This window comes from Phocoena sinus, chromosome 1, assembly GCF_008692025.1.
Source record: "Phocoena sinus isolate mPhoSin1 chromosome 1, mPhoSin1.pri, whole genome shotgun sequence".
NCBI lineage: Eukaryota > Metazoa > Chordata > Mammalia > Artiodactyla > Phocoenidae > Phocoena > Phocoena sinus.
Window position 1 is genome coordinate 181,314,933 of NC_045763.1, and position 16,463 is coordinate 181,331,395.

A 16,463-nucleotide genomic window follows, 5' to 3' on the forward strand; every position below is an offset into this window, starting at 1 on the left:
CTTTGATTGAATTATTTCTACTAATTCATTTTATCTTTCCAAAACAAAGCTGAAAAAAATTATGAAAGGAAATACTTCCTTTTCACACAGCATCCCAAAGTGTACTTGTCAATTCCATTTATCCATGTAAGCTTTTCTACAGAATTTTAATTTGTAATAACTACTAAAACACTGAAAATATTTCTAGTAAGGCTACAATCAGGACTCTATAAATAAATGTGAAATGTAGCAATTAAATAATTTCTTGTAGTATCCTTCAAGCCTTACAAAACATGTATTTCTTATATTAAAAATCAGGAAATCAAGTAGAGAACATCTAAAATTTGAAAAAAAAAAAAAATATATATATATACAAAGAAGGACTCTAAATACTATGGTCATTTCACTAAAGTAACTATTTGCATGAAAATATTTCCCATTGCACGTGTTCATTCCCTGCCAACAGGAGTCATCTCCTGAGACCTCTCTTCTGCCTGATCCGGGGAGCTCAGGACCTAACTGAACACAGACTATCCTACTGAACTATCTCAAATGGTAGAAATCGTTTTTCTCATATAATTTGTCTTATCTACAACCAGATATTAAGGAAGAGGTAAAGTAGCAGATACATAAAGAAGAAAAAGAGATAACAACATTATTCTTTATTTTTTCATTTTTTCTCACAGAGAGTTACAATGCTTTCTATTTCTCTACAAATAAATCCTTAAACAGTGAGACCAAGATAAATAAATTTCATAATATCAGTAGAATAAAAACATAGAAAACTTACACTCTCCGGTATTGTTGGGAGTCCAGTTACATCAGGGGCAATGAAGTAGGAATGCTAATCAACAGAAATAAATCACTTAAGAAAAGGAGAATTAAAATTTGGTAGCATTACGTATACTTTGAGATTAAAAATTTTAAAACATATCAACTAAATAAATACCAAGGACTGATGCTCAGGGGTTGCTGAATTTGAGAGATTCTTAAATGAGATAGCAGGTTTATATGAGATTTAACAGTAACTTCCTCATACAAAAAGTTTAAGTGTTGGTTAAAAATATTTCATTTTAAAATCGAAAAAAATCCTAGAAAAAGTTTATCAAGACAAAAAAAGCAAATTACTGAAAAATAGATAGATAGATAATTTTAACACATTTGGTTTAGGGAACCTGGAAAAATAAGGCTTGTTTACCCAAGAATATATCAAAATCTATTGAGATTTTTGAGTTCCTACAGTTAAGTCCCCATAAATTTCTCTGGTACATATCAGCCACTATATTATTTAGAAAGCAGAAATAAAAAATAATTTTTTAATATTTAAAACTTCTTAAAAGATAATTAACCCAAAATATGACTTTTATACACCCGCTAAACAAATGTTAATTAGCTTCTATAATATTCAAAGCAATACAACAGTTCACACACATATTTACACAAAAAGCATACTGTGCACACCTTCACATTTCACAGAATGTTCCCAAATTTTACCACCCAGAATCAGAGTACAAGTCAATCACCAAAATCATTTTATTTTCTGTTCATATTAATCTCCAAAATCATTTTACTATCTCACATAAGGACCTATTTAATATTGTCTTATAATTAAAGATTTGGGGGCAAAAAACCATTCTAGCCAATACTGAGCACCACTGAACTAGTCAGAGCAAGGCTAGTTGGCACCGTCACAATGTGTGACTTGCAGGGTGGAAGAACAAGGTCCTGAGACCCTGGACAAAACATGTGACAGACACCCATGTAGTGAGCCCACTTTGACATCACCACCACTGACACGAGGGTAAGCATGGATTTGGTCTCTTATTAGCTATTTGTATTTGGATGGATTTTTAATAGCACTGTATTTCATAAAGCTATGCTTTAAAAGATAGTATAAACAGAAAATATAATCTGAATGATTAATTTTCTTAAAAGAAGCAAATTTACCACTTCCCAAAGGACTAGAGTGAATCTTAAAGACATAGTGAAAGAAGTAATTAACTTCCCAATTTAACAGTGATTTTCAGAAGCCAATGTCCTTTGAACTCACCTGTGCTAGGGAGGGCTGATCTTTCAGAACTTGCTCACTGGCAATAAATATCTCTTGGTTCTTACAATACATAAGAGACAAAATGAGTACTTTACTTTCATGGGAGAAATTTACACAACAATTTGCTGTGTATTTGAGACAAACCCATGTAGCCACATTATCTGCTGAAAACATTTGAATAGCATTCATTACAAATGTTTTAAATGCTGATTTGCTAGGTCTTGCTAGAAAAATCTTGAAGCACTTTAATTCTTGACTGAGAGTACAGAATTCTGTGGATATTTAATGGCTTTGAAATGTACTTTTAAAATAAGCATTTACATTAGATATTAACATTTCATAAAATCTCTGTGATATTCTAGTGGTTATAATGTGAAGTCTTGAAAAACTCATGTGATGGAATATTAATGAAATACGAAATTTTAAGAAAATCACAGCAGTTTCTCAAGCCTTGTCATATTTTTATAATGGAAATTCTGCAAACAAACAAAAATTTCTTTTCCACTTGTGGAGGAACAAAAATGCCTATGACCATCAATTTTAACCTGACATCACAAAACTAAAACTGTACTAGTAGGTGAAGACAAGTGTTTTCATCCCAGTTTTGCTGGTCATTAACTGCACAGCACTGGCACGTGACTTTATAACCTATCATTGAAGTCAAATGAAATTACTAAGTGGACTTTACATAAAGGTTTATCAACCAGTTGGATTTAACAATACCTAAGATATTGTATTGAGAACAGGTGAACAAGATTTGAAACCTATCACAGACTACTGATTCAAAAGCTTATATGTGGGCCTTCCCTGGTGGCACAGTGGTTGAGAGTCCGCCTGCCAATGCAGGGGACACGGGTTCGTGCCCCGGTCCGGAAGGATCCTACATGTCGCCGAGCGGCTGGGCCCGTGACCCATGGCCGCTGAGCCTGCGCGTCCGGAGCCTGTGCTCCGCAACGGGAGAGGCCACGGCAGTGAGAGGCCCACGTACCGCGCAAAAAAAAAAAACAACCATCAGACATAGAAATACAACACAGTCACTCAAATTCCTTTATCAAGATTATTTCAGATATAATAAAAATCCTCTCCTTATCAAATGAAACGTCAACTTACTAGCAACTAACATTCAAATAGCTTTTCGTGGTGTATCTAAATATATCATTTCACAAAATTCCCCAAACAACTTTCTCAAAAACTGATTCACTAAATTTCTCAAATGGATAAAAGGGAACATCAAAAGAGATTAACTTTTTTGCCTCACATCACACATTTAGTGACTGTGATTTAAACCAAAATCTTCTCGTCTTTGGGTATTAAGAAGCCTAGACATCTTTGACTTACAGTTCTTATTAATAAAGGTAAAGTGTTTCAATATCCAATATTTCTGAAATGTATTTTTATAAGATATTTAGTTACTCCTGAACAAATAATACTGTCAAATTTAGAGAATACATTTTTATTTCTCAGCTCTCCACAGCTGCCTCTATCATCTTAGCACTTACGGTATGTTTCCTTCACCATTTAACAAAGTGTTAGAGTCACTTCATACATACAACTCTTCCAAAGAAAAACACTTATTTTCAGAAAATCCAGAGCTTTTCCTCCTTCTCCGGGGCATTTTTCCTTGTCCTTTGTACTTCATTCCCACTAACTGTGAACCTGCATTCTTTCGGCTTCAATGACGTCATACAAATCTGAGTTTCTCCTTAACTGCTCCTTCCTCCAGTCCTCTCCCTCCATGTACTCTCTTCTTCCATACAACTTCTTCGGGCAATTAGACCTTACCCTCTGCTCTATCCTCTCTACATTCTGCCCTTTAAATTGCTCAGTTATTCCTACAACCATGTCTGCAGATGACTCCCCGATTTGGGTTAAAAATTCCAGGTTAGGGCTTCCCTGGTGGCCCAGTGGTTGAGAGTCCGCCTGCCAATGCAGGGGACACGGGTTCGCGCCCCAGTCTGGGAAGATCCCACATGCCACAGAGCGGTTGGGCCCGTGAGCCACGGCCACTGAGCCTGCGCGTCTGGAGCCTGTGCTCCGCAACGGAAGAGGCCCCAACAATGAGAGGCCCGCGTACCGCTAAAAAAAAAAATTCCAGGTTATCCTTAGCTTTCCAGCCCCCAATCTCTAAATGACTACATAACATTTATTTCCACTTTGGCATTAAGCAACAAAAGAGGATTCAGACATAAAGGGGCAGAGAACATTATGCTGTTAACAACAAGGGAACATTTCGCAAAGGTGGGAACTGAGCTAGTTCTAAAGATACATAGTCCACAAGAGGTTGTAGAGGAAGCTGTACAACCAAGAAAGCACAATGTTCACTTGAGAAGATGAACAGAAAACTGTGACCAGAGGAGAGAATCAATTCATGGGGAAAGAAACTGAGACAGAAAAGTGAAAAGCTGGATTGAAGCTAAGAAGTGGATGGTCCTGAAAGGCCAAAAATTTGGACAAATTCTACCGAAAATGGGGGACTACTAAAGGTTTTCATCAGGGGACTTTACACAGTTGAAGGAAGTTTGATCTTACAGCCTTTAGAAGGGACTGGAAGGAGAGGCTGTAGACTAAGGACTGCTTGAAGTGATGAGCACCCAGACTAGGCTGCTGCCACCAGAAATATAAGAAGGAAACCACAGAGGAGAACATTATGATCAAACAAAATTACAGGGGGAAATCTAAGCAAGAAGAAAGTTATTACCAAAGAAAGAAGGAAATAAGGCTAACAGTTTCCTTATCTTGCAAATACCATACGCTAACACATATATGTGGAATCTAAAAAAAAAAAAAAGAGTCTGACAGACCTAGGGGCAGGACAGGAATAAAGACGCAGATGTAGAGAATGGACTTGAGGACACGGGGAGGGGAGAAGGGTAAGCTGGGACGAAGTGAGAGAGTGGCATGGACATATATACACTACCAAATGTAAAACAGATAGCTAGTGGGAAGCAGCCGCATAGCACAGGGAGATCAGCTCGGTGCTTCGTGACCACTTAGAGGGGTGGGATACGGAGAGTGGGAGGGAGACGCAAGAGGGAGGAGATATGGGGATATATGTGTACGTATAGCTGATTCACTTTGTTGTACAGCAGGAACTAACACAACATTGTAAAGCAATTATACTCCAATAAAGATGTTAAAAATAAAAAAACCACCAAAAGACCTATTAACACGATTACATACATTTCAAATTGCTTTCTCCTTCAATTTCTCTTGCATCATTATATATTTTCCTTCCTTAATTAGGACAGTTTATTGTTATTTTGGAAGAACCAAAATCAACATAGGTAAATTTTAACATTCTATTATATGCCAAATTAATGAAGAAAATTAACGAAAACATTCATATTTTGTGATTATTAATTTTGAACACTTACAAAGCCTCCCAAAGTACTAGGGTGATTTTAGTTATAGACAGTACAGTTCATTAAAAGTTTCAGTGGTAAATAATCTATACCACCACAGCCTTACTGCTTTGAGAAACTTTAATCATATTTCCAGTATTTGGTGATTATACTAAAAGATATATTGAAGTATGGGGAAAGAGTTTTTTAACCCAGAATCTTTATCATATAGTTGGTTATATAGTACATTTTCAATACTTATTATGTACTGTTTTCATTTTATGAGGGGTATTTGGTATTGTACACCTGTGTGGGTGTGGGTGTGTATGTCCTTATTATGGATAGATTTTTACCTGAAAATCAATGTTCCTTGCAATCAAAATATTCTCAGATATTTGGTAACTTTTAGCATATAATTTAAAAATCTGTGATTTAACAACTACCGAAGTATACATCTATCATATCATGTTATGATAGTTAAAGCATGTCAGAAAGCCTCAATATCACCATGTAGTAATGTCAGTACAGGCATTAAAGTCTTCATGGCAGGCAGCATGGGTGACTCAGCAGAGTTTCTAAACTGCTGTGACTCAAAACATCAATTACTGACTCAATACTTACCACACTCAAATTGACAGGAGTGTTTGCCTTTGGTACTGGCTGGTTATAGAGTGATTTGAGAGTTTCATTCAAATCATCTTCCTAGAGTTAAAAAAAAAAAAAAGTACATTTTATAAATGAAATAGGAACTAAGTAAATACAATTAAAACTACTTGACAAAATCATTCACTGTGCCTACTCCAGACGTGTTATATACAGGCAGACCCTGGAGATATGGGAGGTTCAGTTCCAGACTACCGCAATTAAGCAAATATAGCAATAACGCGAGTCTCATGCATTTTTCAGTATCCTAGTGCATATGAAAGTTATGTTTACACTACAGTGTAGTATATTAAATGTGCAATACCATTATGTCTAAAAAAAACAACGTCATACCTTAATTTAAAATACTGTTTTAGCATACTAAACAATGCTAACCATCATCTGGGCCTTCAGCAAGTCAGAATCTTTTCACTGGTGGAGGGTTTGCCTCGAGGTTGATTGCTGCTGACTGATGAGGCTGGTGGGTGCTGAAGGGTGGGGTCGCCGTGGCAGTTTCTTCAAACAAGACAATAAACTTTGCTGCATCAACTGACTCTCCCTTTCATCGGCAGTCTGCGATGCTGTTTGATGGCATTTTACTCACAGTAGAACTTATTTCAAAATTGGAGTCAATCGTCTCAAACCCTGCTGCTGCTTCGTCAACTAAGCTCATGTTATATTCCGAATCCTTTGTTGTCATTTCAACAATCGTCACGGCATCTTCACCAGGAGTAGATTCCATCTCAAAAAGCCACTTTCTTTGCTCATCCATAAAGAAGTGATTCTTCTTCTGTTCAAGTTCTATCATGAGATTGTAGCAATTGTCACATCTTCAGGCTCCACTTCTAATTCTCATTTCCTTGCTATTTCTACCACATCTGCAGTTACTTCCTCCAGTCAAGTCTTGAATCCCCCCAACTCAAAGTCATCCAATAGGGTTGGAATCAACTTATTCAAGCTCCAGTGAATATTGATATTTTACCTCTTCCCATGAACCAAAAGTGTTCTTAATGGCATCTAAAATGGTGACTCTTTCCCAGAGGGTTTTCAATTTACTGTGCCCAGATCCATCAGAGGAATCACTATCCGTGGCAGCTACAGTCTCCTGCAACGTATTTCTTAAATAAGACTTAATAATAAATTTAAAAATGATAAATACAATAAATATAAACATAAATTTAAAATAATGATAATAATAAATAAAAGTCAAAATTACTCCTTGATCAACAGACTGAAGAATGGATGTTGTGTTAGCAGGCGCGAAGAAATAATCTTGTTGTCCATTTCCATCAGAGCCCTTGGGTGACCAGAGGCACTGTCAATGAACAGTAATATTTTGAAAGGAATTTTTTTCTGAGCAGTAGGTCTCAACAGTGGGTTTAAGATATTCGGTAAACCATGCTGTAAACAGATGTGCTGTCATCCAGGCTCTGTTGTTCCGTTTATAGAGCACAGGCAGAGTAGATTCAGCATGATTCTTAAGGGTCCTAGGATTTTTGGAATAATAAATGAGCATTGGCTTCAACTTAAAGTCACCAGCTGCACTAGCCCCTAAGGAGTCAGCCTGTCCTTTGAAGCTTTGAAAAGTAGGCACTGACTTCTCCTCTCCAGCTATGAAAGTCCTAGATTGCATCTTCTTCCAACAGAAGGCTGTTTCCTCTACACTGAATATCTGTTGTTTAGTGCAGCCACCTTCATTAATTATCTTAGGAGATCTCCTGGATCTTGCTGCAGCTTCTACATCAGCACTTGCTGCTTCACCTTGCACTTTATGTTAAAGGGATGGCTTCTTTCCTTAAACCTCATTAAACCAACCTCTGCCAGCTTCAGTCTTTCCTTCTGCAGCCTCTTCGCCCCTCTCAGCCTTCGCAGAGTTGAAGAGAGGTAGGACCTTGCTGTGGATGAGGCTTTGGCTTAAAGGAATGTTGTGGCTGCTTTGATCTTCTATCTAGACCACTAAAACTTTCTCCATATCAGCAATAAGGCTGTTTTGCATTCTTACCATTCATGTGTTCACTGAAGTAGTACTTTTAATTTGCTTCAAGAACTTTTCCTTTGCATTCACAACTTGGCCAACTATTTAGTGCAGAGGAACGCTTGCATTTCCCATTTTAATTTTAAAATCACAAACCTAGTTTTTAAGAAATAGGTACAATTTAAGTAAGATTATTGTACTAAGATGCAACTTTGATGCAAGATGCAAATATTCTAAATACTTCTTTTCTAAGTAGCTCTTAGTTACTACTTGCCCCATGCTAAATGGGATAACGTAAAATATATCACACATCTACTATATGGGATTTGTACAGTAATAATGTACCTTGATGTGCACGCTCACTTTTCTGAATTACACATACAAATCCAGTAATAAATACGTGAAGGTAGCTTCTCATACACATAGTTATTTTTATTCTCTCTTAAAATGTTTATGTTGGGAGAATAAACCAAAGGTAAAGGCAGTTGTTCAAAGAAGTTAATCATTCATTTTAAGGGATATGGATACAAGACACACATGACTTCTCACAATTTCTCATAACTTGACTATGAAAACTTAATAATTCAGGTCTCTACAAATTCTTGCAAGAGTGTGTACTCAAAACTGCCTATTTTCGTTAGTGTATATATGTCAATGCTACTCTCACTTCACCCCAGCTTCCCTCTCTCCCCCGTGTCCTCAAGTCCATTCTCTATGTCTGCGAATGTAAAACAGATAGCTAATGGGAAGCAGCCGCATAGCACAGGGAGGTCAGCTCTGTGCTTTGTGACCACCTAGAGGGGTGGGATAGGGAGGGTGGGAGGGAGGCTCAAGAGGGAGGGGATATGGGGACATATGTATGCATATAGATGATTCACTCTGTTGTACAACAGAAACTAACACAGTATTGTGAAGCAATTATACTCCAATAAAGATCTATTAAAAAAAAAACAAAACTGCCTATTTGAAATTCTCTTTAGAATGACCTAACAAGAAGGACGCTAAAGCATTCATCACTTGACCATTTAAGCAGTGAAATGTACCACAGGATATTCTGGATGATAGTGACGTTCTGTGTATACAAAATCCTTATGGAAACAAATTTTTTAAACGTCTAGCTTTTAAGAATCCTTTGTAGTTGCCTAATGCTGATCAGGTAAGGATAACTGACTGTGAATCTAAATTCCAATCTAAATACCCTGTGGCACCGAATTAACAATGGAAAGAAAAATTCTTACACTCATAGATTTACTTCCAGTTATTGATTAATACTGTGAACTTATAATATTTTTTCCCTCTAATTAGGAACACAAATGTAGTCTCCCTCACTTCCTCTCTTCAGGAAACCACGGTATGTTTTTTTACATATTCCAGTACTACGTATGGTCTCAGGGAGCATATGACATACAATAAGTATAAGTATTAAGTTTCTGAAGGTAACATATTCAAAAGTTGGACAACTAATACAATTAATGCTGGTTCCACATGTTTACTCAAAAACACAAAGAACAAGAAACTATAATGAAGTAGAATTCTGGTTTTGAGTTTTCGATGCAATAATTGAATACTGTTATTTCCAGTTATTTTCTTAGGAAAATGAATGACTGAATAGCTTAAATATAAAATTGTTCAAGTGTAAAATGACCTTCTAATGAATATTTCACAGAAGTACATCAAGTGTAGAGATGGAAATGTTTACACACACAGCACACGCACACAAACCCTGGACTTTTGACAAACACTAAAAACATGCTATTATGTTATAATAATAAAATTTGATTGCCAAATTAGGAGATTGCTCACTAGAAGAGTAAAAGAAGTGTCTTAATTTATTAATAATACATTTAAATTCTATTTAATAAAAAGTATATGGAGTAGTATTTGTATTGAGTTTAGGTCTGTTTTTAAAGATATTTACACTGAATCTTAAAAGATGAGTGTTCTACCAGTGTTCTAGGAAATTTTAAGTGGCTCCAAATAATTGGGTAGTATATTGTGTGTAGAAAAGTGGGAGCAGATAAGCCAAGAAGGACTATCAGATGCCAGATCATGAAGCTTCTAATATGTCAAGCTGCACACATGTTTAGATTTTATTCTAAGGAAAAAAAGGAACCACTGAGAGGATTATAAGCAAGCAGTAAAATTATATAATCAGGTTTCAGGAAGATCATTCTTAGAGATCAGAATATGGTGGTACTTAACAACTAAGAATGTGTATAAGATGCCCATAAGTAATTTCTAGAGAGAAGAGAAAAGAAAACTAAGAATATAAGAACACCAAAATTCTAGGTGTAGATAAAGGAAAAAGTTCAAAGAAAGACTGAGGCTATAACTAAAAGCAAAGAAAACACAATGTCAGATGACCAAACAAAATACAGTCTCAAGTGTGGAGGAGTATCAAGTAAGAATTTAAGCAGATAGCCAGAGACCAGAAAATATACCCTACATTTCAAAATTAGAAAGCAACAGGCAATCACTGCAGATTAAAAAAAAAAAAACTTTTATTTGAATTAAATTGCATCAAATAGCATAGCTAATATCTTAGTAAATTAGTCCTTGTTTAAAATAGGGAAGAATGATTAAGGGAAAAATATACAAACTATCATCCCAGAGAAGTTCATTAATTCAAAGCAAACTTCAGTTTCTGTTTTGTTTTTATTTTTAAGAAAAAAGGATAAAGGTGTAAAGATAAATATAAGAGCTAAAGCTATAAAATTCTTAGAAGAAAAAAAGAAAGCTTCATGCATGACATTGGATTTGAAAATTATTTCTTGATATGACACCAAAAGCACAAAGCAACAAAAGACAAAAACAGATAAACTGGACTTCATGAAAGTTAAAAACTTTTGTGCATCAAAGGACACTATCAACAAAGTAAAAAGACAACCCACAGAATGGGAGAAAATATTTGCAAATCATAAATCTGAAAAGGATTAATATCTGAATATGTAAATAACTCCCACTCCTCAACAACAACATGAAGACACGATTAAAAAATGGCGAAGGACTTGAATAAATAATTCTCCAGAGAAGATATACAATGACCAATAAGCACATGAAAAGACTCTATCTCGCTAATGTTTAGGGAAACGCACATGAAAGCCACAATCATATACCACTTCACACCCATTAGGATGGCCATTATAAAAACAAAACAAAACGAAAACAAAAAATAACTCCTGGGGAGGATATGGGGAAACTGGAACCCTGTGCATTGCACCTGGGAATGTAAATTGATGCACCCACTGTGGAAAATGTTACGGCAGTTCTCCAAAAAGTTAAACACGGAATTACCATGTTATTCAGCAGTTCTACTTCTGGGAATATACTCAAAAGAATACACGGACTCAAACAGTTATTTGTACACCCACGTTCGTAGCCGCTTTGTTCACAACAGCCGAAAGGTGGAAGCAACACAAGTGTTCATCTAAATATGAATGAATAAACAAAATGTGGTGTGTGAATAACAGAATATTATTCACCCTCAAACAGGGAGGAAATTCTGACATATACTACAACATGGATGAACTCTGAAACATGAAGTGAAATATGCCGGTCACAGAAGGATCTATACTGTATCATTCTACTTATACGAGGTACATGGTCCCATGCAGACAGACAGAAAGTAGTATGATGGTTGTTGCCAGGGACTTGGCAAGGGCAGGGAGGAATGGGAAGTTGCTGTTTAATGGGTAGAGAGATTCAATTTGGGAAGTAAAAAGGTTGTAAAGATGATGGTACTGATCACTGCAGAACAATGTGAATGTATTTAATGGTACAGAACTGTACACTTAAAGACAGTTAAAATGGTAAATATCATGTTAGGTGTATTTTACCACAATTTAAAAAATGGGGAAAAAACATGACTTACCAGTTCCTTAGCCAAGTAGTCTGCCAGAGTATTTAGAAGCTTGTAATATACTTCAAACCATGGCAGGTAACTGTAAAAAAAAAAAAAAACAAGAAACTTTAAAAATGTGTGTGTGTGTGTGTGTGTGTGTGTGTGTGTATCATTTAGAATCAAGAAACAAGATGGCAAAATAAACATCAAATCTAGATTATTTCAAACAGGTTGATCCTGGAGGGCAAAAAAGAACTATACCCCATGTTCTCTTTACTGTTACAGTAAAATTTTACATATAATCTACTATTAGTTTTCATAAAGTAATCAGAATCCAAAATTCCATTATAAAGGTTATTCATTACATGCTTCTATTTTATGTTAGCAGCACCGAAAATCACTTAATCCCACTGTGTGGTAAGCATGGTATGAGTGCACCAAAAGCACTCATAGAATAAAAATTAACCACTGTAATAAGATAATATCAAATAAAAACTAATTTTAAAAAGCTTTTAAAACAAAGATATAATCATTTCTTTTTAAATGTTACTAAATTAAGTGTATAAAAAATAGAATTATGTGCTTATTAATTAAATCAATTCTTTGGAAACTGATGTTTACGTAGGATGGTAAATTTCAAAATAAATATCAATACAAGTAAGAAAGCCTATTTTAAAAATTGTAAATATTATAAATAGCATTTAAGTATCAAAAACATGTATAATTTAAAAATCATTTTGATTCATTTTGCTAGACACAAATATAATTAATTTTATGAAAGCAAAATACTAAATCCAAAAATCAATTGTACAAAATAAAATCTGTACTCCTTTTCAACAAATTAAGGTGTGTATATTTAAAATCTATCCAAAGTTTTTAATTGTTTATTAAAATGTACACTTTTCACATATAAGAAGAGTAAATCACAACACACACCAGTGTAGTTAATTATCAGCTAACAAATACTCATTTTTTTCTTCAAAGAATGAGTACAACAGACTACTTTTTAAGAGAAAAAAGTGTGATACTTTTACTACACAATTATATACTGACAAGAGTACAGATACACAAAACAGATTTCATAATCAATGACTAGAGCTTAGAAAAACAGCATTCTTTCTGTATTTTTTTCATATAATGTCTGATTTATTAGTGACCATGAATGATGCTTTTTAATTAGGAGTTGCCTAAAGTCATAACAAAAGAACAGTCAGGTAAATGACAGCATCCTTACTCAGCAGAATGCTATAGAGTTCTTTAAAATGATCATTATAAATAGTAAGTAATGATATAAAAGAGGCCTATCATATTTTAAAATATCTACCAACTTTTCATTAAATCTAGCATATTTAGTACATCCATTTATCTCTGTGCCCTTTGGAAATGCCACTAAAATGACTGTAAATAAATAAAAAGGGTATAAATTAATGAGGACAAGGCAAATGCAATAGAAAGCAACAAAGGTGAATGGCTTTGTAAAGGTGGTAAGCAAGCAAAGAATAACTGACTTTGCAGAAAAGAGAAAACCAAAACCTGAGTGTCAAGAGAAGGGAAAATGACCATTAGCCAATAGACTGGCCCCCACAGGATCCTGAGACACTGATCTGGGAATTTCTCAAAGAAAGAAAACACCTCAAAGGCCCTATATTTTCTTGTGAAACTAACCACTGCACATACAATGATGCTAATTCAGTTTACTGCCTCTATCTTAAATATAAATTAACGGTCCAACCACCGGATATTTGAGGAAATACAGACATCAATACAAACATAAAAGGAACTCCAAGTAAACAAAGACAATACAAACACCAGGTGAAAGTTTCAAAAATTATCATTAATATCCACAGGAGCTGAATAAAGAACAGGATGCTTTTTTTTTTCATTGTTCTAATCTAGTATTTATTTTATTTTATTTTTTAACATCTTTATTGGAGTATAATCACTTTACAATGGTGTGTTAGTTTCTGCTTTATAACAAAGTGAATCAGTTATACATATGTCCCCATATCTCTTCCCTCTTGCGTCTCCCTCCCTCCCACCCTCCCTATCCCACCCCTCTAGGTGGTCACAAAGAACTGAGCTGATCTCCCTGTGCTATGCGGCTGCTTCCCACTAGCTATCCATTTTACGTTTGGTAGTGTATATATGGAAGCAACCTAAGTGTCCATCGACAGATGAATGGATAAAGAAGATGTGGCACATATATACAATGGAGTATTAGCCATAAAAAGAAACGAAATTGAGTTACTGTAGTGAGGTGGATGGACCTAGAGTCTGTCATACAGAGTGAAGTCAGTCAGAAAGAGAAAAACAAATACCGTATATATATGGAATCTAAGAAAACAAAAAAGGTCATGAAGAACCAAGGGGCAAGATGGGAAGAACAGGATGCTTTTAAACAAAATGAAATATAAAAAAGGAGAAAGAAGTGAACAATTTTTAGACAATAAGAACAAGTTCTTATAAATTCAAAGTACAAATGCTAAAAAAAATTAAAATCAATAGAAAGGGGGCTTCCCTGGTGGCGCAGTGGTTGAGAGTCCGCCTGCCGATGCAAGGGACATGGGTTCGTGCCCCGGTCCGGGAAGATCCCACATGCGTGGAGCGGCTGGGCCCGCGAGCCATGGCCGCTGAGCCTGCGCGTCCGGAGCCTGTGCTCCGCAACGGGAGAGGCCACAACAGTGAGAGGCCCACATACCGCAAAAAAAAAAAGAGAAAAATCCATAGAAAGATTAGAACCTAAATGACGAATATCTCTTAGGAACTAGGATAGAGAGATAAACAGATAGAAAATAAGAGTAAATATTGAAATATCAGTGTATCAACCTCGACTATCTTGTACTTGACTAATAGTGGTTCTAAAAAAAAAAGAGGGGAAAAAAGAAATGAAAATTTCTTTTTAAAAATTACTAGAGGGCTTCCCTGGTGGCGCAGTAGTTGAGAGTCCGCCTGCCGATGCAGGGGACACGGGTTCGTGCCCCGGTCTGGGAAGATCCCACATGCCGCGGGGTGGCTGGGCCCGTGAGCCATGGCCACTGAGCCTGCGTTTCCGGAGCCTGTGCTCTGCAACGGGAGAGGCCACAACAGTGAGAGGTCCGCGTACCGCAAAAAAAAAAAAAAAAAAAAATTACTAGAAAAATCCCGGAACTTTAGACATGAGTTTCCACATTGAAAGTGCCACTGGGGTAACTGTAAAATAAATGAGCCAAACCAGAGTATCACAGTGAAACTGCAGAACAGGGGCAACAGAAAAGCACCTAAGAATTTCCAAAGAGACAAAACAGGTAGCGTACGAAGGCATCAAATCCAAAATGTCCCTGAACCTCTGTCTCAACAGCAATTCTGGGAACTCAGAAGATAATGCCTCCAAAAGGCAGAGGTTAAATCCCTTGCAACCTAGAATTCTTTGTCCAGAGAAACTATCAATCAAGTTTGGGGATAGACTCATAGCAGTTTCAGTCTTTCTAGAACTCAAAAATTTACCTTCTCCGTAATATTCTTGGGAAGCGACAAAATGCAAGAGTGAAGTAGAAAGGAGGAATATGGGGATATAGAGACAAGAAACTGAATTCCAGGGAAGAACAGGTAAGTCTAAGGATAAATGTGCCAACGCCTGGTAAGCAACCAGTCCAGATGGAAACAGGAATGAGGGCATTGGGTAGGATTTTCTGGGACAGGGGGTTGCAACAAGCTGACAGCCTCATGTGGGAGTCTGGAAAAACCTGGGTGAGTATGTGCCAGAGCTCTGACGGTTTGGGGAAAATCTGAGAATCAGAAGTTAGTATAGGTAATCTCAATTTTCACGTTTAAGTTACTCAACTCTTCTAACCCTAGTGCTTAGATAGCTAATCTACTTTCTACCATATCTTTCGCTTACAAAAAAAAAAACCCTTAAACATTACTAATACTGTTTTTAGATTATCAACTCAATATCATGCAAATTACCACATCGTATTTTCCATACTCATTATAACTCAATGAAATAATTTTCATGGAGGATGTCCTGCCAAGACACACTGTAGTTCCTTGGATACAGTACAATTTCTTTCATTTGAAGTCATTTCATAGTCACATTTCAACTTTTAACAGCCTGAAGAAATTGCTATTTCAAGAAAATGTCAATGTGTTATGTAATTCAGATCTATATGCTCAGATGAGATGAGACCTAATCTATTCAAGGAACATGCAGGTCTGTTTCTATCCTGCTCTCAAGAATCTTAAGATAAAGCAAGATATATTGACTTTAGGTGGTTTGCATGTCTACCTGTTAATCCTTATACTGTCATTTTCACCTTACTCAAATAATGTGGAACCTTGTTTAAACTTCCTTCCTGGTTCACTATAAAAATAAGATATGTAATAAATATCTCATAAGTTATTGCAAAGTGAGAGAATCTCTTTTTTCTAGACCAAATGTTCTGGTTTTCTCATCTTTACATTATTACTTTTCATCGATTATCTTCCCCTTCCAATTTCTTTTCAAATTATGAAAACAAACTGGAATCCAATTTTTCATTAAAAAGCTAGTTTATACCAAAAAAACACAATTTATTTGTAAGATTATGGACCTGTTTTTGAAAATGAAACAAACTGAATTAATAATTAACAGTCAGTTTACTTTTCAAAATTTAACAG

General features: G+C 35.8%; 1 protein-coding gene across 2 annotated transcripts in view; it reads right to left on the reverse strand.

Moving 5' to 3' along the window:
- The window catches only part of DENND1B (DENN domain containing 1B), a 255,123-nt gene that overhangs the window by 131,974 nt on the left and 106,686 nt on the right, over positions 1 to 16,463 (reverse strand). The window contains exons 6-9 of one of the 2 annotated variants that reach the window (XM_032650575.1): positions 11,859 to 11,928; positions 5,992 to 6,072; positions 2,030 to 2,089; positions 770 to 823 (exon numbers count right to left, since the gene is read on the reverse strand). In XM_032650575.1, coding sequence (XP_032506466.1) covers positions 770 to 823; positions 2,030 to 2,089; positions 5,992 to 6,072; positions 11,859 to 11,928 — 265 coding nt within the window. The remainder of the gene's footprint in view (positions 1 to 769; positions 824 to 2,029; positions 2,090 to 5,991; positions 6,073 to 11,858; positions 11,929 to 16,463) is intronic. The other variant, XM_032650576.1, reaches the window with a different exon arrangement.